Source organism: Eleutherodactylus coqui, chromosome 1, assembly GCF_035609145.1.
Source record: "Eleutherodactylus coqui strain aEleCoq1 chromosome 1, aEleCoq1.hap1, whole genome shotgun sequence".
Classification (NCBI taxonomy): Eukaryota; Metazoa; Chordata; class Amphibia; order Anura; family Eleutherodactylidae; genus Eleutherodactylus; species Eleutherodactylus coqui.
In genome coordinates, this window is record NC_089837.1 from 279633600 (window position 1) to 279660605 (window position 27006).

At 43.3% G+C, this 27006-nt stretch overlaps 1 protein-coding gene across 1 annotated transcript in view; it reads right to left on the reverse strand.

Moving 5' to 3' along the window:
• Positions 1–27006, reverse strand: part of AATF (apoptosis antagonizing transcription factor) — a 177226-nt gene that overhangs the window by 67099 nt on the left and 83121 nt on the right. The window contains exons 5-8 of the mRNA XM_066609243.1: positions 22427–22541; positions 21601–21811; positions 21335–21502; positions 19157–19240 (exon numbers count right to left, since the gene is read on the reverse strand). Coding sequence (XP_066465340.1) covers positions 19157–19240; positions 21335–21502; positions 21601–21811; positions 22427–22541 — 578 coding nt within the window. The remainder of the gene's footprint in view (positions 1–19156; positions 19241–21334; positions 21503–21600; positions 21812–22426; positions 22542–27006) is intronic.

Consider the following 27006-nt stretch of genomic DNA (forward strand, 5'->3'; position numbering starts at 1 on the left):
GTATTAATCTGTATGTGGATGATTCGGAGGGCTCGCCGTTGAAAATGCGCAGTACAGATTGCTTTTCAAAATGTTATTTTCCGGCATCGTCGCTAGGTGAGGCCACGGAATCCACAACCTTTCTGGAATGGCAAAGGACCGCAGGTTGGACGGCTTCCATTGACTATTTGCAATCCACTTTCAGGCAGGGGGATTGAAGGAAACCTAGTTTTCTGCAAGTAGTTCACCGTGCTGGACTTCCCTGCCCTTACGTCCCGTGCTGCATTGCATCTGGTCCAATCAGCAGGGAGGCAGTATCTGAAGGCCTGCCACTCCGCTTTCACAAGAGTAGGCATTTATAGACATTCTGGTCACTATAATGTGCGCGCACACACAGCAGGAGAGGCCAAAACTGTGGAGTTTGCTATCACAGTGTCTTAGTGATGGAGCTCTTGTTTATTTCCATTTTTGTTTTTCCTCCCCCCCTTTTAAAAAATCATAACTCATTTATCCATCGGCTGTATGAGGGCTTCTTTTTTGCAGGACAAGTTACATTTTTCAATTATACTTATTTAATGTACTATATAATGTACTGAAAAACTTAAAAAAAAAAATCAAAGTAGAGAAAAATGGTAAGAAAAAATGAAATTGCGCCATCTTTCGGTGCGTTTTGTTTCTACGGCGCACAAACTGCAACAAAAATGACATAACTTTGTTCTATAAGTCAGTATGATACCAAACTTATGCTTTTGTTTTGTTTTTTTTAAAGATATTTCATTTTTTTTAAAATTATGTTCTGCCGCCATCTTCTGTGCGCGATAGCTTTTTATTTTTCCATTGATATAGTTGTGCAAATGCTCATTTTTTGCAGGACGTTCTGTAGTTTCCGTTGGTTCCATTTTGGAATACATACGACATTTTGATTGCTTTTTATTACATTTTGTCTTGGAGACAGGGTTACCAAAGGAGTGCATTTCTGGCGTTCTTTATTATTTTCTGACGTTCATGGTGCAAGGTAAATAATGCATTACTTTGATAAATCTGACTTTTACGGACGCAGTGATACCAAATATGTATTTTTGTTTTCTGATTTTGAATCTTTTATTATAAATTTGGCAGAAGAGGGGCGACATTACTTTTTTTTGTTGCAATTAGTAAAAAACTTTATCTTGTTTTCACTTTTTTTTCAGTCCCCCAAGAGAACCACAACTAGTGATGCATTAATCGCTTCTGCAGTATCATGTAATGCCGTAGCATTACATCATATTGCGATCTGACAGGCAATCAAGCCACGCCACAGGGACAGCTTGTTAGGCATTCTGCCTTGACAGCACTGGGGCCTTTCAGAAGGCCCCGGCTGCCATGGCACTTGCACAGCTCTCTGCGATCTCATTGTGTGTGGCTGTACGAGACCCCTGAACATCATTCGGGGGATTTGTATGCCGCCAGGTGTTGGCTGTAAGAAACCGCAGACACCCGGGATGTATGAGGTGAGGTCATCCCCCGCGATCGCCCTTCATACATGCCCTGCATCTGCAGGATGTAAAAACGCTATAGGGCTGTCACTAAGAGCTCCTACCCACTTGCGTGTTCTTTTTACGCGAATGTCAACGGGACTTTTTAATGTTAAAAATGCATCACAAGTTTGTGCTTTGTGATTTTTGTGCGATGCGGTTTTAACAGAAGTCCCATTGAAGTTTGCGTTTGAAAAAACGCAGCGTTAAAAAAAAAACGAAGGTGGGTAGGAGCCCTAAGGGGTTAAGTGCAGGGAAGCCTCCTGTGAAGACCGTCCCTCCCCTTTGCTATGGTAACATCCCTCTTAGTAAGGAAGCTCTGTACCCAAGGACAGTTAGTGGATTGCAGAGAAGCTGGAAGGGAGACCTCTAGTGGTACCTACTTCAAATGTGATTTGCAGTGGTAAAACAGCAGCATGTTTAATGCAAGTATATTACAGAAATTATGAGAAAGCTGTCCCAGATGACAGCTTGATGAACGGTCCTATGTAGAAATACACTGAAAAGAGACAAAGCTGGCCAGGAATCATACCAGCCTGCTTTCCTCCAGTCACAGTAAACAGACAGTCATTCATAGATGGACAGCCTGTTTACACGAAACGATGCAGCGGCAGACCAGGAATGATTTTTATATCTGCATAAGAGATCTGATCAGCGATTTATCATGCCTTCCCACTGCACAATTATCGCGCAAACTACTTGATTTAACGAGCAATTTGAACGGCAATTGTGGTGTGTAAAAGGGGCTTAACACAAGCAAGTAGATGAGCAGAAGTTGTCTGAAGAGGTAGTGCCCCTTTAACACCAAACAATTTACTATATTATGCTTGTTTATTTTGTTTGGACAGCCATGTGTCAACAAAATGCTCAGATACATCAAACACCCACTGGAGTGCTTATCTAAGAACTGTCTTATGCCTTATTGTTGAAAGTGGTATACAAATGTATAGTTTTGCACCAAATTTACAGCTACTTGTGTAGCATTTCTGTAAATGTGACGTAAACAGCAAATTCGAACTTTTTTCCGGCTCCAATATGACAGTGGTCACGTGAACCTTCAGTAGTTTTTATAGCATCCCTAATTTACTGTTATTGGGACATGTAGTACACATCCCAATTTCAAGAGCTGCATCTAGTGACAGATTCTATTTATTGGCTAGCAGTGTCCCAGGCCCCAAACACACCACACGTCTGGAACAGGCTGCGTGTAATATGTGTATGCCATCTATAGACGCATCCAGTCATATGGCGCTCTGAACCAGTATTATCTGCACTTCAAATACTTCGATGTGTGAAAGAGCTCAGAAATACTTAATTGCATCCAGCATACTAGGCAAAACTGGAGCATACAAAGAAAATTAAAACTGTAATAACTTGATATGTATCACAGCACAAAACTTGGCACAATCTTTAGCTCCAGCAATGTGTTCCCTCCTACTATATTTCTCAGCCTGCAATATTACAAATCCCTGGATCGAACAATCAAATGTGAGGCATGTTTATGCAAAGAAAGTATCTAAAAGAGGCTTATGTGGGATTCTACTAGAACCTGTATCAAAGGGTAAAATTCCACCCTCCTCCTTACCTAGACGCTCCATTCATCATCCTGTTTTATGCTCTGAATTTATTAGTCAAAACAGAAATATCTCTCGTCAAAACTCAATATATTCTTTTGAGAGTGATATATGATGTCTCTCTATGTCTAATAATTAACTAGGAAGTGTGAGTAAATCATGCTGAGCATTAAGCTCTGATGTGTGAACACTGAACAGAGCCATTTTTAACTCCTAAATGGCCAGTGCCAACCACACATCTATGCAAAATTCTTTCTGACAATCAGAGTGTGTCAATTGATGAGTTTTCAATCAAAATAACCTGCAAAGAGAATTTTGATTTTTCCTTATACTTAAGTAACATTCCTGTATGTTTGGGGTTATGTGGTTAAGAAAAATACAAAGCTGTGAGCTGAGAAAATCTATAATATTTGTATACTTACAAACTAATAGTGCCAAAATGAATACTCACGAAGGATACATATGACACAGCTACCTGTCACACGATGCAATGCCATCTTCCTCATCCCCTACACAAAAGCTGTATGTCTGATGAATTCTACAGTATGCAAATTTAACACTCATCACAATTTGACTGTCCTGACATAAAGGAGGCACGATTGGTTTCATGTAGGAAATGACAGAATCTAAAGCAATTTTCTTTATCCTTATTGTTGAATTGGCTTCAACCTGAATCTGTGCCTAATCCCACTCAGCAGAAGAAATTAACCCGGTCAGCTGAACAGGTGCTATACCGTGTCTGTCAGGGCCCCATCTCCCCCTACAATTATCAGCACACATTTAAGTGGAAATCTTTACATATCTTTCCCAAGAAATACTCTTGTTTGGGAATGAAACAGAAGGAGGTGCTGGTCAAAGGGGAAAGTCAAGGTGGCATGTGTGTATAATGGTGGTGGGGGTGGCTGCAAAGGAAAGGGGGTTGGGAGGCAAGAAAAGAAAATGAATGTGTAGCTGCCTTAAGGCTCAGCAGATGTCTGCATGTGATGAACGAGGCTGGAATATGCTGTTGCCTGCTGCCAAGGAGCGGTAAGTGATTAAAGCCTCCACAGCTTCAAGCACCATACTTGGAATCTGCAGGGTTCCCCAGCCTTGCACCCATTCCTCGCTGTGCTGCCAGATGTTGACAACTGCTTCTGTGCTCATTCACTTTATATGGATGGCAGCAGTTGGCACGGAAGTTCTGCAATCTGGAACATTTGTGGAGACGCTGTGTGCTGACAAGTGTCGCCCATTATTCACCTTTACAGAACGCCAGAGCGACTTTAATTCTCTGCCAATCGCCTCCTGGGAGCCAGCCAAGATAAAGTTGCGGCTGGCAGCCTCATTTGTTTTACTCAGGTGTTTCTGTTGCCTTACTGACCTCTATTAGTTTAAGTTTTAATTTAGATTAACCCCGCCACCCCAATTAACCAGTCACTGAGAAAAAAGATAAGATGTGACTACTCATAACTCTGAATTTAGAATTTATCAGAGTTAAAATTATGAAGCACCATAAGAGACTGGTCACCCAGTCCTATCTGTCTCTGAACTCACCACTTTAGGGTGAATTAAAAATAAAAATTCTCTACATGTGTGAGCTGAAAAATTAAAACTTATACCTGTAAAAGGATAGTGAGCTGATCCCAAAAAAAGCACAGCTCTAGACACAAAGGGGCAGATTTACTATTAAAAATATGACAGAAGGCAAATTGTGAGAAAAAACTGTTGTGCATGATTTGTGCCACATTTACTATATGTTTTTAGGCACTTTCTCTGTCTTGTCCCAAAAAGGGCGGCACAGACAGAATCATGCCAAAAATTGTAAGCAATTTTTGCTGTACAATAAGCGTTATAAGAGTTATCATTTATTAGTACTGTGATAAATCTGGTACATTTTAAGGCCACTCTCACGCAGGCTTTTTTTTTTTTTTTTTTTTAAATCGCGCTGGAAGACACCTCCATTGATTTCAATGGGGCTTCTCAAACAAGCGTTCGACCATAGCGTTTCTAACGTTGCAATTTTCGAACACCGCCTGCTCTATTCTCGTGCTTTTTATCGATTTTTAATGCACCTCAACCCCATCGTAATGATGAGGTGCATTTAATAATGCTGTCGCATGCTGACAAATGTGTTGAAAACGCAGATGGAAAATGCAGCTTTTTTTTTTTTTTTAACAGACACCTGTGTGCCTTTTAGTCCAAATTGCATCTAACTTTTGGACAGCATTAGTAAAGAAGCCCCAATGTTAGCTGTAGTTTGTATATTTACACACAGTCCCCCAAAAACCATAGTCTGCTTCCTACAGTAGGATCACAGATATTTACTCCCCATCTGTTCTTCACCACACAGCAGAGCTGACTCCCCTGCTTTTCACTACATATAGGGAAACGCTCACCCAATAAGACAGACAGAACCCCTCTTCCAACCTCTCCCAATTCCCAAGATGTGTGAGCCAACAGAGTATAGCAGTGCTAGCAGAGATCAGGGCTCTCAGCTCTCACATTAAAGAAATGCCAATGAAAGAGGGCATGGAGGCTTACATCTCTAGGTTGGAGAACTCATAAAATGGAATTAGCCTCTTTGTGTACTGAGGTACATCAAGTAGACATGAGTTACTACTGTAAAGACATTGCTGGCTGAGCTAACAACCCGAGTGGCTGCACAGGAGTCACTGATATCCTCCTATACCTATCAAATACAGTTTCCGTCAGATTCACTGGATGCAGTAGAAAATATAGGAAGGAAAAATATTAGAATATGTGGTATCTCCGAAGATGTGGAGCAACAAAACCTTGAGGAAACACTCCGCCATATCTTTAATTTTATCTTCTAAGAATTCCCCTCCTAAGCTGGAATGTGGTCATCAGTCCCTTGGCCCCAGGTATGATGATCTGGATTACCCTTAAGACTTCAACTGTTGAGTTCAGTGGTTTCAAGTGTAGGAGACCATAATGAAAAAGGCATGGGAGCGCTGCCTTACATATCAACAGGGTACACGCATACAGCTACTCCCCTGACTTATGCAGTCTTGTGCTTCAGAAAAAGAAAGCCCTCCGACCCTTCTGGATACTCTGTGTCAACACATTCTATCATATACCTGGAGATTCCCCTTTCATCTGCAAGTCATGAGGGCCATTAATATGTTCTTTGCAACCTAGGAGATGTTCCTAGTTTTACTTCAGCTCTAAGCCTTCTTGCAATGAGAAGATTGGCCTTCTCTTCTTACAGCACCTCCTGAGGGAGCGCGCCCCTTCATACTCAGAGGGTTGGTCAATACTGTGGAAGATATCCAACTGGGCGAGGAAGGGACTTAGCGCCCCATCAGCCTACAGCATTTTTCCTTCCCTCTTAAAATGCCCTCGGAGACTCTTGGTCCACTTCACAAAGTCTTATTGATTTACTGGATGTTCAGCACATAAAGTATACACCCATACATACCCCACTTACATGTTTTACATACCAGTAGTTCTCTAACATTTTTCTATCATTAGACTTCCTGACCTCACAGCAACTCATCGTCTTTCAATACTTTCCACGGACATAATGGCGACATACAACTATGTATAAAGGACGCTGAGAGCTCAAGTATGCATTATGAATATGAAGGGCAAGATTTGGACTCTTAACGTAGGGGTGTGCTTCAGATATCGGAGTTACTCTTGTATTCACTTGCTTGATCAAGGGGAGTATGGTAGAAGCACATGCTGATTAATAAGTTTGTCTACAGGTATAAATAGCAATATTTCTGTCTACTTAGGCCTTAGCCTTATCTTAATGACGTTAATGCCTTAAAATTATCTGTTATAGTTTATTGATGGCATCCAGACGTGGAGGAAGGCTTCTCTGATAGAAGGCCCATTAGCCGCTCAATTCTGCATCCTTTGTACTTGGGCGTACGTTAAGCTTTTCTCTCACGATTTTAATTCTCTCACCTTATCTTCTCCTTTATCAGTCCGCCCTTTGCTGTTCTTGTTCTAATTCTTTTCTACCCTTTTTCACCCTTTCCCTTTCCTCTCTTTTCCTCATCATTCCCCCCCCCCCTTTTTTTACTCTTTCCCTATGGCGCCTCTCAAATTCGGTTCACTCAATATGTGTGAACTTAACATTCCTTAAAAATAGGTCTCAGGTCCTATATCATATGCACAAACAAGGTCTTTTCCAGAAGACACTTGAAGGTGAGCAATGTCTCAAATATATAACATTGCTATTACTCACATTGGTTCCATAGTACCAATCCTGACTGCCGTTCTGGTGGGGTGTCCATTCCTTTACATAAGTCCCTGGCCCACGGCCCAGTTGATACACAGTTAAGACAAGCAAGGCTGTTATGTCTTTCTCAAATTAACCATTGGATCAGCCTGCACAGCAGAGATGCAGCAGAGCTGGGACTGTTGAAAGCCTGTGCAGCTCACCAGACACCACAGTACAACACTGGGGCTATATTCTGTGGGCCAGAGAAAGAAGCACAAGCCCACATTTGCAGCCTTTACTTTGTTTCATAACCCACAAAGCCTGCTTCACTAGCATCTACCCATTGACTCTTGACCTGCTCTCTGCTGACACCTAGTGGTGGTGTGGAGCCAGTTCACTGACATCACTGCATCATGACTACCCGGAAACAGCTGTATGTACATGGAGTCTGGCTTTGCTTTTGATTCCCAGTCATTGTAACAAGACTTGTATAAAAAGTCCCACTTTGACTCGAAGGAATGCTGCCTTTCAATAGGTGGCACTGTGGAGGATTTATTCCATCTCCCTTATTTGCATATTACCCAGAGGAGCGTGCGTGGCCATTTGAGTCTCCTCACTTAGTTTATAGTATATAGTTGCTCTCCCTAAGGAGAAAAGAGCGTTTCTGACCCCTATTCCTCAACAGTTATGCACTAACCACTAAACTACATGTGAACTCCCCCTGCGATACATTACAAGCTCGGGCCGACGGATATCTCCAAGTGTACCCCTCCGACGAGATGGCACCCATTAAACAAAACAAAATAGCCAACAAGCTCCAACAGTATGCCCGACCCAACGGCTCAGCAGACACCCGATCTAACGAGCCCTGCAGCCCACAAGGCACATCCCCTGCGGGGGCTGCCCCAGCTTCACCTCCTGTGCCTGCCCCGACCATTGCTGATGTGCTGAAAGCAATTACAGAGTCCCGCTCTGCCCTGACAGAGAAAAATCGATGCCTTGCAATCAGACTTTAGTCTGCCGAGATGTTCAAACGTTGCGGGAACGCATGACCGAGGTTGAGACCAGAATATCTGACCTTGAGGATATCACTACACCGCTCTCGGACTGGGTGCAGACTCTAAACACCAGTTTTGCAGCGCAGCAGAGGAAAATTGATGACATGGAGAACCGGTTGCGTCGGTGTAATCTCAAGTTCGTGGGACTGCCGGAGGGAGCAGAGGGCAAAAATCCCTGTGATTTCTTGGAATCACTCCTCAAACAGACATACGGCCCAGATTCCCTTTCGCCTCTGCTCTGTGTGGAAAAAGAGCCCACCGTATTCCATCTAGAGCCCCGCCACCTGGAGGACCCCCTCGTACCTTCATAGCTAAATTGCTCAACTATAGGGACAGGGACAAAGTCTTGGCGCTTAACCGCATGAAAGATACGCTGAAGGTCGGAGGGCAAACAGTCCGTATCTTCCCAGACTTCTCTTTGGAGGTGCAGCAGAGGCGACAAAAGTTTGCAGAGGCAAAGAAAGCTCTTCGTGCTAAACAGCTTGTCTACGCCATGTTGTACCCTGCTAGGCTAAAAGTGATCAAGGACAATCGCTCCCATTTCTTCGAGAGTCCAGGAGATGTCCTAAATTGGCTCGAGCAAAATTGAATCCTGTTTGTGAGACATTACGAAATTGACGCCGTGGCTGGCCTACTATTTCTTTTCTGTGGCAACAACTGAAGGAAATTCCTCTCCTCTTCCCTACCGCTCCCTGCCCTCTCTGGTTTCCTTTCCCCTTCTTCGCTTCCTTTCCCCCCTTTCTCCTCCTCTCCCCTACCCACCTCCTTAGCCCTTTGGGCCAGCCACTTATGATAAAATCGTCTTTGGTATGTGATGTGGATTTTAACTATGCTATTCTTTTCCTCTGACTTTCCCAGCGACCTGGTAATGTTACTCTCTGTAGCCTTCCCTGGTGGACCCCAACTCATGGCCAATGGCCTGGGGGGGGGGGGGGGGCTCCCCCTCCTTGGGCAACCAGCCCACATATCAGTATCCCAGGTTATAGCCGGGTATATGCAAGCTGTGGAGATACAGCCCACATGACGCAATTATGTCTCACGCTCTATCGCAGAGGGACCATATGACTAGATTTGTTCTCTCAGTCCTCTCTGTTTTAAGTTTCTCTGTTGGTTCGCTGGGGCAGGCCTAATGCCCCTCACAAAGTTTTGTATTCTGGGATCCAAACCTGTCCTAAGTTTGGGGGGACGGGTAGGGTGGGAAGGGGTTTTTGTTATGGTTCATACATCTAAGATAACCATTCTACTTTATTGCACTTTGTTTTGGCGCGACTTTTCTTTCGGTGTTATGCGGGTGTCCTGCGCAAACAATGTCCAACTCTATGACAATGGCTAACACGCATCTCAAGCTGATCTCCTGGAATGTTAGGGGTTTGAATTCCAAATTTAAGAGAGCTTTAACTTTCAATTTTCTAAAAATCCATTCTCCCCACATCATACTACTTCAGGAGACACATCTACAGGGCTCAAAGATACTGGCTATTAAGAGGGCCAATATAGGCGCTGCGTACCACGCTACTTATTCCAACTATGCCAGGGGAGTCCGTGTCCTGGTAACTAAAGCAGCCCAATTTGTACTCCGACAAATCCACATTGATCCTGGGGGTCGGTTTTTGATCCTTCAGGGCACCTTCCATGGCCGGCTCCTCACAATAATCAATATCTATCTGCCGCCCCCCGCTGATGTTAAAATCCTCTCCGATGTAATGGCCCAGGTGGTTTTGCTTGAATCTGCTCCAATAATATTTATGGGGGACTTCAATCTGATTTTGGACCCGGTATGGGACCGGTTCACTCCAGCTGCCTTGGTATCAACCAGATTGCTGACATGGGCTGACTCCTACTTGCTGCAGGAAATATGGAGCCTGCGACACCCGCATGACACTGCCTATTCAGGTCATTCCTTAACACAATGCTTTTTCCCCGCATCGGCCTGTGTTTTGGCTCCCCGGACTGTCTTCCTATGGTGCGGGATGTTTCCTATCTGCCCAGGGGCATATCGGACCATTCCCCACTCCAGCTGGTCCTTGACCTTGGTGTGGAGGGCTCTCGCCCTTTGTGGAGACTCAGCCCTCTATGGCTGGCGCAGGGAGAGGTACATGAGTACACTGAGCAGGAAGCAGGGATATACTGGGAGGTCAATGAGGGGACTGCTTCAGAGCTGACTGTGTGGGATGCCTTTAAGGCTTTTACTAGGGGGTCTTTCACATCCGCCATTGCTGAGTATAGAAGATCGCTGCAGGCTGCCCGATTAGACCTGGAATGCCACCTTGTTGCGGCGGAGGCCAGACACATAGCAGATCCTTCCCCAGAGGCCTACCTGGACTTAAATAACCTACGGCGGGAATACAAACTACTACTCACTGAATATACCAAAAAGAAGTTTCTTTACACTCGTCAGCAGGTCTTTGACCAGGGAGATAAGAACGATCATCTAATGGCCTATTTAGCAAGGGAGGATCAGACATTGCCGCCCATCACGGTGGTGCGCGATGCTTCGGGGACCCTGGTGGATAATCCCAAACTGATCAATCTAACGTTTGCCCACTTCTATAGTAATCTTTATACTTCCAAACTTAGCTGCTCGGATGAACAGCTAATAGCTTACCTTGGTGATATCCCCTTCCCAGCGCTGAGCCCAAGTAGTGCCACTTATTTGGATGGGGACTTGAGTATAGAGGAGGTAATGGACGCTATCAAGTCACTTCCCAATAGGAAATAGCCAGGGTTGGATGGACTCCCTGGGGAGTGGTATAAAAAGAATGCGGATTTCCTAGCTCCCCGGCTTCTAACGCTATATAACTCTGTTCTGCGAGATGGTGCCCTGCCGGACACCATGCGCAAGGCCATAATTGTCATGATTCCTAAAGCTGGAAAAGATCCTGCAGATTGTGGTTCCTATAGGCCCATCTCGCTTCTTAACAACGACGTTAAAATTCTAGCAAAAATACTGGTGACGCGCATAAATTCCGTTCTTAAAGAGATTATACACCCTGACCAATCTGGCTTCATGCCTGGCAAAAGTACAGACATGAATCTAAGGCGGCTTTTTGACCATCTGACATATGAACACTAACTGCGGGAAACGCACCCTGGTATTTATAGACCAGGCAAAGGCCTTCGACTCAGTAGAGTGGAGGTACTTGTGGGCAGTGATGCAACGGTTTGGATTTGGGCCAGTATTTATTAAATGGGTAAAGATCCTATATGATTCCCCAGTAGCCAGTGTTAAAACCAATGTCCATATTTCGGCCCAGTTCCCCCTTGGTAGAGGCACACGACAGGGTTGCCCCCTTTCCCTGCCCTGTTTGCCCTTGCTATAGAGCCACTTGCAATCCGGGTCCGGACATTGCCGGTAATAAAAGGATTTAAACTTCACAACTATGAAGAGCGCATAGCACTATACGCTGATGACACCCTCCTCTTCCTCCAGGATCCGGAGTCCTCACTTGACTCTGCACTCACCATTTTTGACACATTTGGCCTGCATTCTGGTATTCGGGTCAATTGGGACAAAACCCATTTAATTGCGTTAGACTCTGCAGCGGCTAAGCTCCCTTTGCCCGCTCCACTGAGCTGGACAACTCAGACAACATACTTGGGTATAAGAGTGTCGGTGAGGGCTTCTGCCTTCTTTGACCTTAATTTAGCTCCCCTCCTGAAATGGGCTGAGGAAATGGCGACACGATGGGCCTCTCTCCCGCTCACTCTGGTGGGCAGGGTCAATTTGATAAAGATGAAGCTGCTACCAAAATTTTTGTACGTACTACATAACTCCCCTGTCGTGGTCCCAATCAGATTCTTCGCTACGCTTCGTGGGATTGTACTGCGTATCCTGTGGAGAGGCTCCACCCCGAGGATTAAATTGGAGACCCTGTGCCTCCCGGTGAGCTGGGGAGGATTAGCCTTACCCCATTTTTACTATTACTACCTGGCCAGCCAGCTGGTGTATGCTGGGTGGTGGCTGACCTCATCGGATTACAATCCGGTGGTTGGACTGGAGCGCAGGGTGGCGGACCCCACCCTGGGATTGAGGGGTCTGCTGATGCATGGACACTCCTCTTCTAGTGCCCCCTTAGCTGCCCCCATGCTGGTAACACTTAAAATATGGCACAAGGCATTGCGGCTGACCCCTGTAGTGGAAGTCACATGGTCCCCACATACTCCTTTGTGGGATAATCCACACTTGCCACCTGCAGCGCTTTACAGAGTCTGCATTCTGGAGAGCTCATGGTATTAATCTACTATCTGACATAGTCACTGAGGGCATCTTCTGCACCTTCCTTCAACTGCAGATAGTCTACAACCTGCCTGAACACTCCTATTTCAGCTATTACCAGCTACGACATGTGATCAGGGCTCAGTTTCAGGGCCTGTCCATACCGCTGTCCCTGACTCGGTTGGAGGGTTTGGCATAGATGTGCCCACTTAGTTCAGTGTCTTGCCCCGTTGAGAGAGAGAGCCACCCAAAAATGGATCATTGACATTCCTGATCTGTTGGAGGGAGAGGGTGAAGACATATTGGCGAGCTCTGGTCCTCCCTTGATTAGTGCTAGAGATAGGCTCATCCAGGTAGGGTTCCTACACCGGATATACTACACCCCATCCAGGCTACATGTAATGGGTCTACTCCCCTCGGCGACCTGCCCCCGATGTTTAATTGCCGATGGGACCATCATACACATGTTTTGGGACTGCGGTGTCATGCGAGACTACTGGGGGGACGTCCTCATATTTATGGAATCTCGCCTGGAGGCCCGAGGATCATGCACCCTGGGGTGTGCCTCTTTGGGCTTGTTGGAGACCTACCAGTGGCAGCGGCAACCCGCACCTTATATAAACTACTGCTTTTCTATGCTAAAAAGGTGATTTTGTTGAACTGGAAACACCCTATGTTTTATGAGAAATGCACACAAATACGCGAGACACTAGGTGTTTTTACTTTTGTCCTCTTTTTCTCTCAATTCTCATATACTGTGATGCATCAACAAAATGTGCATTCTTTTTGGTGTCCGCTGTTTTTGTATATGTATCTATTTTGGCTAAATAAACGTTCCTTTAAAAAAAAAAAAAAAAAAAAAAATTTTAGCATTGGATCCACTAGGTTTACTATTGCTAATTGGTAGGTCCTGAAGCAGTGCCAGGGTACAGCTTGTCGCTCCTTCCTGGGCCTGCTGGCTGATTCTGCTGAAGGGGTGCTTCTTTGGGAGGGGATTTTAATCTTACTTTAAACCCCAATATTAATACCTCCATAGGATGAAGCACTGTCCCATCCAGATAACTATGATCCCTTAAAAATCGGATACATGCTCTCCAATTGGTGGATGTATGGTGTATTGTGTACTAACAGGATAGAGTATTTACTTTCTTCTCTCACCCGCAAAACTCCTATAGCCACATCAATTATTTCCTGCTTGGCTACCATGCAATTTCCTGGCATCATACGGCCTCTATCAGTGATATGGTGTGGTCAGATCACGCTCCAATATTTTTGGCCCTCTCTCCGCCAGAACAAGTACTAAATAATCAGTGGACTTAACGGCTAAATTGTAGTTTCCTAAAGGATGCTGTATGTGTGGCCGAGATAAAGGAACATATCAATCTTTTAATGATTATTCATACGGCAGATAGCACATCCCTGTCCACTCAGTGCTTTCTCAGGGGGGCACAATTCAAACATGGCACACGACTTAAGAAAGGAGGAGCATTTAAAATAGTGTTTCCCTGAAAGACACTGCCTTGTATTAATTTTTGCCCCAAAAGAGGCAGTGTCTTATTTTCAGGGGGTGTCTTAACCCTTTCCAATCCACTGTCTGACGTCTAAAGACGTTCTGATTTAAGGCTGTGCAGCTCTGATGTCGGAAGACGTCCGGCAGGGTATTCTTACTGTAGATTACTGGCCGCTATGCTGTCGGGGGCCTCTCCAGCATGTCCCATACCGCAGTACTGGCTCCAGCCAACATAGAGAAAGCCTCCTAGGAAACAGTGAATCCAAGATTGGATTGCAAAGGGTTAATACTCACCTCGCAGGTGGCATCCCGATGCCTCTCGTTGCTCTGCAGGCGCTGCGGCATTCTTCCTTGTCGTCCATAGCGCTGAAAGAGCATTCTCTTCCTGATAACGTGATACCGTGCTGGAGGCAGGGTATTCAACGCACGTTACCAGAAATAGAATGCTCTGTCACTGCTAAGGACGTCACGCAAGATTGCTGCAGCACCTGGAGAGCAGCGAGAGGGACCGGGACGGCAACTGCGAGATGATTATTTTTTTCATGTAGTGCAGCTAGGGCTTATTTTCGGGGTAGGATTTATATTTCAATAGACCACAGGCCGTTATCTTTGCATGAGCTGGCAGATAACATTGTAACCTGCAGAGATCCGCTAAGTGAACAGTGCAGCTGCTTGCACAGCTGGGCGGGTGATTAATCACACGCTGGGCTCTGCAAACAGCTCATGGAGGCCCTTTATCATCTTCATTTGCATCTTTATGCAAAAAGATCACTAACTCTTTCAGTGGTTTGACAGATTATCTTTGTGTGTAAATGGGCTTTACTCCCAACTGTACAATCTTTAGGGACAATTTTTAGATATGAATCCATCTACTCTGCAAGAGAGCATCTGAGTGTGTAGCGGAGACGCCTCTGATGACTCTTGATATGGACTGTAGGGAAGCACTGGGGACTGATCTCATGGAGGAGATAAAAGACACCCATTAAATCTACTCTGGCTGTAAAAAGCCCAGGGCCGAATAACTTTACAGACGCTTTTTACAAATTATGTTGGCAGCAACTGACCTTTTTCTTGGCTTGAGTATTTTCTCCTTAATGCGACATACTGGAGGCACATATCAGTGTCTTGCCCATCCTAGGTAAAATTCCCATGCTCTCTATCAACTGTAGACCTATATCGCTGATAAACGTTGATATGAAACTTTTTTTCAAAACATTACCAAAAAGGTTAGCCCAGTCTTCCTTCCAAATGTACACACAGATCAAGTAGGTTTCATTAAAGGGGTTGTCCCGCGCCGAAACGGGTTTTTTTGTTTTGCAATAGCCCCCCCGTTCGGCGCAAGACAAACCCGATGCAGGGATAAAAAAAACAAACCAGGTAGTACTTACCCGAATCCACGAGCTCTGGTGACTTCTTACTTACCTTGTGAAGATGGCCGCCGGGATCTTCACCCTCGGTGGACCGCAGGTCTTCTGTGCGGTCCATTGCCGATTCCAGCCTCCTGATTGGCTGGAATCGGCACACGTGACGGGGCGGAGCTACGAGGAGCCGCTCTCTGGCATGAGCGGCCCCATTCAGAAGAGAGAAGACCGGACTGCGCAAGCGCGTCTAATCGGGCGATTAGACGCTGAAGATTAGACGGCACCATGGAGACGGGGACGCTAGCAACGGAACAGGTAAGTGAATAACTTCTGTATGGCTCATAATTAATGCACAATGTACATTACAAAGTGCATTAATATGGCCATACAGAAGTGTATAACCCCACTTGCTTTCGCGGGACAACCCCTTTAAGGGTAGAGAAGCCAGAGACCATCATAAAAACACTGCTTTTAACATCCAGGGCATGGAACAGATGTAAACCCTTATCTGTTATCTGTAGATGCAGAAAAAAAGCTTTTGATAGGGTCCATTGGGGATTTTAGCAAGCGTCCTCACCCTTCACACATCCTACACTCAGAATTTGGGTAAATGGAATGTTGTCCCTTCCCATAACCATAAAAAACAGCACCAGACAGGACTGCCCCCTCTCACCAGTACTTTGCGTTGGAGCCCCTTGTGGTAGCAATCAGGAATAACCCTACTATTCAGGGTGTACAAGCAAGGGGAAACCACTACATGATAGATAGCCCTTTACGCTGAGCTGACTATCTCCTACTCTATACTTCTCAGACCCGTATAACACGGCCTTCGCTGTTACAGGAGTTTGAGCAATATTTATTTATCCAAATTTAAAGTAAACTACTCGAAAACTGAAGCTTTAAAGATATTGCTTCCATCAGCAGAGATAAAGTACATTCTGGAGCATTTCCCTTTCAGTTGTCAGCATGAGGCAATGCAGTATGTGGGGTTGTTTGTTCCTGCAGACCAATTCCAACTATTCTCTTTGAATTATCAGGCTCTCTTAGAGCGTACATAGAAAGACCTCTCCTTATACTCCACTCAAGAACTCTAGTGGTTTGGGCGGATAAGTGCCCTCATTGGCCAATTTAGTCTGGCACATCACCGATGATGGTGTATAAATGAAAGGGAGGAAAAAAAAACATTACTCAACTTTTAAATATCCTGCCGTTTATGTGTAGTCGGTGGGACATTCAGAAGGCAAGTAAAGTTGCTGTTTTTTTCCATTGTACACTTATCTTCTCCCTGGAAAAACTAAAAAAATTTCAAGACAATCACTTTAACCCTTTCCAATCCAATTTTTCTGCCACCCACACACTTCCCAGCTCTTATTTATTTTGGGTGGTAAAGCGCGTTGTGATTTCCTTGAAATTACTCAACAGAAACATAAAAACGAACTGTCATGATTTTAGTAGCAATTTTTGGAAAATAAAGCGCGCGTTATGAGTGTTTCGCATTGGAAAGATCATTTGTAATAATCCTGTAAATATATGTATATTGATTACATATATTTGCATAATAAGACTATTCATTTCTAATATTTCTATTGATATCTATCTCTAATACCAAGTCATCCTATAACTGCATAGCATGTTTTTAACACTATACATATCTTACAGTATGCAAGACAGCTCTCCAATGTCAGGGGCCCTGAAACTCGATTGGAAAGTGTTAAAATGTTCTTCATGGCATCCTGGAGAAAAACCTTTGAGAATACTAATGTTGCTATAAAATAAATATATAAAAATTTAAGGTGTCTAAAACTTGAGGGGTTGTTTGCTAGGAAAGCTGCTGAGAACGTTATATGGGGTAGAAAATAAGAAAACCGAGAATGTCAAAATGCTTATGTTGTATAATGGTACACTAACCATTTTTTTTCAAAAATGTGGTTCTTTTGTAATGTTCAACATCGCAAGCATTATGAACTGTACAAGTCTTATTCCTTAATAAAAAAATGAAACAAATGTGCTTATGCAAATACTGTAAGGGTACGTTAAAAACACTGTGGATAAGCCCTGGAAAGACCGTTTTAAAGAGTCAACGTCCGCACCATTCCCATGCTCTCACTTCTACATAAAATATAGTGGACGTCCAGAGACAGAGGGAATATCGGGATGTAGACAGTATACCCCCAATATGGGATACTGCCTGAATTTGATGTGTGGAAAAAAAAAAAAAAAAAGAAGAGGCATAGAAAGGGTCTCCCAGATAATAGAGACAGACATTAAATTGTTCAGTCAGTTGCAAACGGAGTATAATATAAAACATTCACAATTTTACAAATACCTACAGCTCAGAAATGTAAGGTTATGCTTGGGGAAAAAAGTCAAAACTCAATAAAAATTGAAGAAAAAAAAAAGAAAAAAAAAAAAAAGTGGATTTGCTTCAGAATTTTGTCTGCATGTTTTACGCCAAAATTCCATCGCAATGTACAATCAAGTGTAAATGAATCTGCAAGTAATTTTTTTGGTGGAAATGGCGCAGATTTTGACTATGGAATTCAATCATTAAATTCATCCCTCCATTTAAAGAAGTAGAATCCACACCAAAAATCTGCTGCAGCAAATTGCCATGCTGTGGATTTAAATTCTGCACCGCATGTCAATTTCAGTAGAATTTTTTTTACTTTTCTTTGGGGATGGGGGTGGGGAGGGACACAGTCCACTTGGAAAATCATTAGCAACATTTCCCCCAAAAAATGTTTTTTGTAAATATGTCTGTTGAATCTTGGATGCTTTCTCCTTGTCAGCAGGTTTGCAGATACAAAACTACTGACAGTAGTTAAGGGAGAGGGATGTAAATGTGCCTCTAGCCATCCTTCTAGGGGCCCCAGTAGTCAGAAGATGAACTTTGATGCCAATGGAGGTGGAACTTCTTCTTGCAGTGCTGGTCATAAAATAGCCAATATGTACAGGAGAGGAGAGCGCGAAGCTGCCTGGCAAGGTCACGCACAGATCGGCAATTGAAAGGCTTACTGCAGCTTGCTATACACAGAGATATAAAGGAGCTGCGGAAGCCAGACCATGCTAAATTTTTACATTAAACTGTATTGCAAAAATAATTTTCAGCCCAAAATAAATGCATTTAAGTAAAAAAAAAAATTGCCTCAGAATGGTAAAACAGTCTAAACCTCCTATAAGGCTTACAGTCAAACATGAGAAGTTGGGTCAGAAAACTATTTGTGCCTTGCCTCTCTGATGCCAGTCTGCAATAATAAAATGCAGTACACAGACCGTATACTCACACCCTGCCTAGTCTAGGAAAAAGAAGTTCCTGTTTCTAGTTCAGCCTGACAGCAGACTCACTAGTATGTTGACACTCCGTTGATTCAGACGGAAGTCACCACAGTCATGTCAAAGCGGTGTTACCGAGCTTCACTAAAGTAGGGTTTAGCTACATAGCAATGATCAGAACTGTGGAGGAATAAATCTGAAAGGAGAAGACATTAATTTGCCACAATGTTCTGTGGATTGTGTTGCAGATTTGCAGCAGATTTCACCCCTTCAAATTCAATTCAATTCAATTGAGAGGGTGAAATCTGATACACATCTGCACAAAAATCTGCAGCAAATCACCTGCTGTGTGAATGCACCCCAGGTGAATTTATTCCTCTGCAGTTTTAATTCTTGCTACAGAGCTGAAACCCTACTTTTGTGAAGTTTGTCAGCTTTGACTGCCAGGGAAAGCATTGTTTGAAACACTACATTTATAGGTCACTAAGACTTATCCTTACCTGGTGATAGAAATCATCATCATCAAAAATCTCTTCATCAAGTTCTTTGAGCTGGAAGTTTGACTTTCCTTCTGTCTGGACTTCCTGTAGAAAAAACAAAACAGCAGCCATCAATGGACTAAAATGAATAAACAGGTTACAATTACACAGAATATTCCGGTGCCGCCCTCCCAGTGACAAAAGGAAAAGTACACTTTGATATTGGAATAAAGTTTGCTGATGTTTAATAATATATTATGTGAAACTGGTAGAATAATTAGGCCTCATGCCCACAGCTGGCGCTCCCCAGAGACCCTATACTCACCTCTACGGATCCGCCTCGAGTGTCTCGCCCCCGGCGCCCATGTGCAGTGCATTACGTGCTGGGCTGTGATGCGGATTCTCGCGTTACTTCCGCAGTGCTCACAGAAGAAGTATCGCGGGATGAACGGCTTCCATTGACTGCAATGGAAGCTATCGGTGTGATTTTCTACACAAAATAGAACATGCCGAGATTCTCCCCCACGAGCGGAAAATCGCAGTTGATTTGAAGTCAATGGAAGTCGTCCAATCCGTGGCACACCCGCAGCTGTCACTGTGGATGTGCCACGGATCCATGGGAAAGCAAGAGATTCCAAAAAGGTAAAAAGGCACTGTGGAGCCCTGCGCTGGATTCGGAGACGTAGGAAACTGTCTTTTGATGTCTATGGCCGCTCAGATTCAACTGCGGGATTCAGCTGTGCAATTCGTGTGTGCAAGTGGACATCAGGCCTAACACAACATGTCAATGGATGGACATTACTGCGGAATACCATAGCGACAATCCGTCCTATTAGACCGCGGGCACGCACGGATTCTGTGTGGGAAATCCTCTGCGTACCTGTCAGAAATCATCATCTTCCGTACTGCGGATGTGCCACCGGTGCTCGGCGTACATGCGTAATACAGATTACCCTGCACTGTCGCGGACTTCAACGGAAGCAGTCTTTGTGTATCCGCTCTGAAAATGGAGCACGCTACGATTTTATTTTGGCACCTAGCCTCTGAAAAAAAAAATCCGCTTGTGTGCATGGAGAGAGGAATACACACACACACACACACACACACAGTCCAGCGCGGAATCTGCAATTCAATTTCCCCCGTGTACATGAGGCCATGGGGTGTAGAAAGTGGCATGTTACAGGATAGGTGAGCCCAACTCCATCCTGACAGTTTGAGGTGAATTATAGAGATGAGCGAACGTACTCGTTAAGGGCGATTTCGCAATCGAGCATCGCTATTGGAGTACCTGACTACTCGGGTGAAAAGATTCGGGGGGCGACCGGGGGGGGGGGGGGGGGTGAGCAGGGAGGTAACAGGGCCCCCCCCCCCACTGCAACCCCCCGCTCACCCCCGGCGCCCCCCGAATCTTTTCACCCGAGTAGTCGGGTACTCGAAAATAGCGATGCTCGATTGCGAAATCCCCCTTAACGAGTACGTTCGCTCATCTCTAGTTAATTACAATGCAAGGTTTTCCACCTTGTTTATGTGTACTGCAAAAAAGTAGTAGTAGTAAAATAGTTTCAGGATATATGTCAGACTAGCAAATAAGCTCAATGTCACCCATTGACTATGAGCAGTAAACCTTTAATTATTATGCTTAGGTAAATTACCACTTTTTCCTAGTAAGTCGTTTTTTTTGGACACAGATTTATTTTTTTTTTTTTTAAAGGAGAGTTTTCTGCTAATATTTTCTCTGCTACAGCTGAGTTCACATTTACAATCTGCAATCTGATGCTTTTGCATCATGGGAATAAGGAACACTGAATGCCAACTGGGGCATGATCAGTTCTATGATGGTGCCTGATTAACCCTATTGACTACAATAGGATCCATTGGGCTTCCATCATGCCGCCTGTCATTTTCCTGGATGAAAAAGCAAAGCTGTGCTTTACACAGGAATTCTAGTGCAAAAGAATGGGCCAGCTTACCTCCTAGTTTGAGCCGCTCTTGTTTACACCGTGAGAAGCCACTCAGCAGTCATTCCGTTTCAGTGAGTTGAAATGAAATGACTAGCGACAACTGAGCACCTTCTCGCTTTATGCCCATTCGGGGACCATGTCTAAGGGGCTGACCGTTACCCGTAATCAAGCGATTACTTGGGTGACTATCGTTCCATGTATAAGTACCTTAAGCAGTAAGAAGTTATAATATTCATACCTTTGTTTCATCAAGGACAGGCTCTGGTAGAGGTGCTGAGTCCTGTTGAGGTTTTCCCAAGATGCTATACAGTGATCGTTTAGTTTGTGTGCGCCTCCGTAATCTCTCCTTGTCCATCATAATCTGCTCGATTTGCATCAATATACTACGCTCAGAACCAGCAAACGTCTTTAAAAAAAACAAACAAACATTCAAATATGGAGTTTAACGTAATATTCAGGGAGGTTTAAATGAAAACCAATTTAACAATGTAAAACAGTCCTTACCTTTCCTATCTTACCAGTAAGCTTCGTCTTGTCATGCCATTTCTGCAAAGTGCTATTTCGGTATGTTTGAAAGTCTGCAAAGCGTTTTGCCATGAATTCTGGATAATCTTTTATTTCCAACTTACGCTTACGAGGGCGGTTATTTTTTCGCATTTTTAAATTTTTCCTTTCCATCTCATCATCATCATCATCACTGGGGATTTCCTCATCACTAGAGAGAAAATATTGTATCCAACAGATTATGGACAGTGTCCATAGTTCTAAACACACCATCTGATTAAACTTCTACTTATTAATTTGACTCCAGAAAATTATATTGCAGGCTCCGAGAAGCAAACTTATACATAACTACAATATGCTTTAGGTCACTCTCACATGCGTTCAGTTAAACACCACTCAAAACCGCGTCATTTTACCGTGATTTTGAGCTGCGTTTTTGAACACGTGGTATGGCGTTTGACAATGCTCTTTAATATACCCCATCATTGTGATGGGTGATGAGGTGCTTTAAAAAAGATGCCAAAACTCTGAGAGAATAGAACACAGCACTCAAAAATCGCAGCAGTAAAAACACAGCGTTTGAGCGCAGGTCTGCAAGGCCCGATTGAAATCACCGAGAGCGTTGTACTGCGATTAGTCCAGCGCTTGGGACGCTGCACTAATAGCCATAAAAAGCGGCTGGTGCGAGAGCGGCCTTAGCAGTTTATTAATGCCTTATAACCTAGAAGAAACCAAAGAGACATGGTTAACTCTTCCAAATTTGGCCCTATGGTTTACAGGCTGGCATATTGCCACTTCTTTGACACCTTAAATTTTTAACATTTACCTATCAACTTTGCTTTTTTTCCCATCTATTAGGTAATGTGTTTCTGGAAACTGGAAGAGAAGTTCATCCTGCAACTGGACCAGAGATCTCATTAATTCCTTCAGAGCTTTGAGGCCTAAAAAAATAATAAAAATAAAAAAAATCTGCAAATATTTTTAGATTTACCTTATATATTAGCTCAAACATTGTTATCGATCACAGATTAATGGTTAAATACTTACATACTACCTACAAAAGGTAGTATGTGAAGGAAGGGATTTGGAAGCATGAGCAATAAACTAAAAATGAACACTTTCAAAAGATGGCGTTCTTGGAGTGTATATAAAGATTTTTTCATCGAGCTCTCCTAAATAAAAAAAAATTGTAGCAGGGAACAAAAAAAAAAACGCTTAAGTATTGTCAACGATCCTTGTTAATAAACCTAAGTTCAGCTGCAGATTATTCCAAAATAGGAAAACATGGGACTAGGAGTACAACCTCTAAATATACAACACCAAACCAAAAGGAAAAAAAAAATGTAAAACTCCAATGTGTGAAAGTGTAAAAATATATACCAGTTCAACAATTAATAGATAAACATATCCTAAAATAAATATTCCCACAGAAAATTAATATGTAAACTACAAATATATAGAAATAAAAAGAATGTCAGAGGTACTTAAAAACTGATTCAGGGGTTGGCAAAGCAAACATCGCAAAATAGATAAATATTCCAAAAAGAAATCAGACATCTGAGAACAAAGTAACCCCATGAAGCAGAAAAGGGCTGTAGATTAAATAAACTCCGCAAACCCCGCAGTAATATCCCCCTCAACACCCACTCCCATATTCCTGCCTGCTAATGCAGCTTTGTCAGAGTTAGGCTGGTCTCACATGGGCATAAGCACATTTGCGCAACAGGCATTGCCTATTTGCATGCACATTTTACTGTACTCTATGCATGCACATCATGAGCATTTGCACATGCCAAAAAAAAACAAAAAACACAAGCATGCTCCCATTTATTGAAATGGGCAATTAAGTTCAAAACGTGCTAATTGCGTGCACAAATGCTCAAAAAAAATGGTGTATTTTTTGCGTGAAAGAAATGTGCACGTAAAATACGCCAATGTGAAAAAGAAACATTGAAATCACGTATTAAACGCGCAAAAAACATTTGTGCGAATCCAGCCTAAGGCCTCATGTCCACTAGAAAAATACAATCCGCGCAGAATCCGGATTCCGCGTGGATTTGCTTTAAATGGTATTTTTTTTGCATGCGGATATCCGCACACATTGCTATCAATGTGATAGCAATGTGGCCGATCCGCGATAAAATGGAGCATGCCGCGTTTCTCTTGCACGCGTGAAAAACGCAATTCTTTTAAAATGCCATCCGCGGGTGCAAAAATCAATTTAATGGACCGCGGATGGCCAATGATTCCCTATGGGCAAAATCCACTGCGGAATCCACTATTCCATTTAGCTAGTGGACATGAAGCCGTGTGTCTAGGGCATGAACTCAGTGTCACATTTTTCCTATTTTGGGTTACTCTGAAGGGGTACTATCAGTATTGTGGATGGTCTTTATTAACATACATGCCTAAGCATTTTTAGTTTTGTTTTTTTTCCTCCCAGTTTCAAAAAAATAAAGTGTCTTCGGGTGTGCATAATCTTTTGGGAGTGTCCTCTGTGTTAGTTTATACTGTGAAGGCAGGTGATAAAACAAAGGATAAGGAAAACATTCCCTCTTCATCCAGACCTTGACACCTCAAACACATTTCTCCATGCACTGACATTTTGTTTTAAGCGTATAACATTTTACAGGTTGCTGCTGGAGTCTTGGACAACAAAGACTATACTGGACAACTACATAAAGCTCAATTCCCTAATATTACTAAATATATTACAAAACTAATCTGCCAAGCTGTATAAAATAACCTTTATTAACTAAAAGGGTCTTCAAAATCCCGGACATTTTAGATCAATAACATTGCTATTTCCTACCTATTCACGACCCCATTAACAAAAAGTAAATGAAAATACATAAACTAATATATTCCAACGATGCGGATATACTGTACAGACACAGCATTCAATTCCTCTCACTGTTGCCTGGATGCACAATTATCATTTATAGAGTCCATACACAGCTTTATTTCCAGTTCAGGGAAAATCATTGCAAGTATATATACATCCAGAGGCAATTTTTCCTACAGTAAACTGAGATTAAACATTTGCCATATCAGTAGAGAGACTGTAGTTTTATTGGCTAACTTAATAGGTTTAAAATGCAAGCTTTAGGTTTCTTAAGCAAGCCTAAAGGCCTATTTAGACAACTATTATCGCTCAAAATTCGCTCAGAAGCAGTCTTTTGAGCGATAATCGTTGTGTGTAACTGCACTGACATTGGGGATTCACAGCGGGATACAGCTGATACTATTGTTTCAGCTGTATCCCGCTCCCTGATGACAGGCTGGGTATGAAGAACAGAGAGGTCTAGCTCTGTTCTCCATACCCGATACAGAGCACTCGGCTGTATAACAGACGGGCGCTCCATGCAGAAAACAGCTAGATGCAGAAGGCAAGCAGGGACACCGCGCTTGTCTCCTGCCTCCTCCGCTGGCAGCGCAAGGTGAGCGATCATCTTGCGCTGTAAATGACAACGATTATCGCGCAAAAGTCGACATCTTTGGAGCGATAATTGTGTCTAAATGTGCCTTAATCTGTGACAAAAGCTTGTATTTTCAAACTATTTAGCTATGCAATTGGACAAAGCTCATGGTTAAAGTGATTAAGAAATAAGGATCACCTCATTACTACAAATACAATTGCTACAAACATTTACAATGCCGACTGTCTACTCGGCACCCAAAATTAAAATCCATCATTACTACTTCCAACAAGTGTCATTATGAGTGGAGGCAATGGAATCATTTCATTTTCTGATGTGTCAAAGAATTTTCAAAAGTTTGTTAAGTACTTAGCTCAAAACCTTTTATGAAGTCCAGACTTAAGTTTGGGGGTGGTTTTGGAGTTTTCCGTTTCATCAAAAGTAAAAAGCAGACCCTAAGGCCTCATGTCCAAGGGTCCGCATGGTTTCCCCGTGCAGAATACTGCAGCAAATTCCACCCAACCTGCAGACATGAGGCCAAAAAATACAGTATACTCACCTGTCTGGACGTGGCAGGGCTCCCCTCTGTTGTAGGCAGATCTTCTTTCTTCTGCCTGGCGAATGCGTTCGGGACACCGGCAGCGTGCCACGCCGTTTTTTTTTTCTTTTCTAAATTCCTTCTTTCCCACGGTCCGCAGCACAAACGCAGTGACAGCTGCGTCTGTGCCGTGGATCCGGACGGCTTCCATTGGCATCAATGGAAGCTGTGGGAGCCGTCTGTGTAGGAGACCGCACAAAAATGGAACAAGCGGTGGTTGTTTTCCCGCACGTGCGATTTGCACGCCAGAGGAACAGGACATCTGCCGGTATTTAATAACCTGCGGGTGCCCAATGATTCTCTATGGGCGCAGATCACGAGTGCAGGAGACCAGCACGGATTTAAGAAATCTATTTTCTCCGTGGACATTAGGCCTAAAAGAGAACATGAATAGTAGAAAGATATACTAATAAAACACTAACCTGAGCAAAACCTTAAAAAAAGGATACAAAAGTCACCAATGTTGCCAAGACTTTAGACTACAGCTTTCCTACGGTATAACAGCAGTCTGAGAAGCTGACTGTAATTAGATGTCTACAGTGCTTAAAGGGGTTCTGTCATTAAAAAAAAAACAAAAAAAAACTATAACTTACCTATTCCTCCCCCGTGAGTCTACTTACCAGATATTCACCTCATCTATCCTCCTGTCTCCTGCTGTCCAGGTTGTGGGGACATCTCGCCTCCATCTGGCTGATTCCTATGTTTCCTGTGAGGCTACGTACATTCACTGGAAGTTGTCTTTCTGTCAGCCAATGTACGTTACGTCACAGTTCACAGGGCAGCAGGGAGAGTGCCGAGCTATTGCAGAGACTGCTCATGCGAGCTGTCTCGGCAATAGATCAGCATTCCTGCCTAGGCAGTGAACGCTACAGCACAGGGACGTGACCTTCACTGACCCAGACAGAAGAAATGTGAGGAATGCAGCGTTCATAAAATGTCGGCTGGCGTGCTGTGAGCCGAGCTAGGGCACTGGAGAAGATCAATGATGAGAAGATGTGGTAAGCAGACTGCCTGTGGAAGAAAACTTGAGTATGTAATTTATATATATATTTTTTTTAATGACAGAACCCCTATAAGTGAATGGAGCAAATGGGACACCAGTGTCTGCCCGCCTATTCCCTTTAAAAGTAGGGACTAGTGTCAAGAGTAATGGAAAAAAGTATTTGTTAAACCCTAATATAAATCCTACAAGGAAGGGGAGCATAGAAGAAAATAAAATTTACGCAGAATTTTACTTATTTCTAATGTATATATCAATTACATATAGGTATAAGAATTTAAAGGGGATGTATCAGAAAATTAACAATTGTTAAACCCCTTCCTGTAGTTAGCATTAGTACCATTTTGGAAAACATACGACTTTTTGATTGCTTTCTATTGCACTTTTTC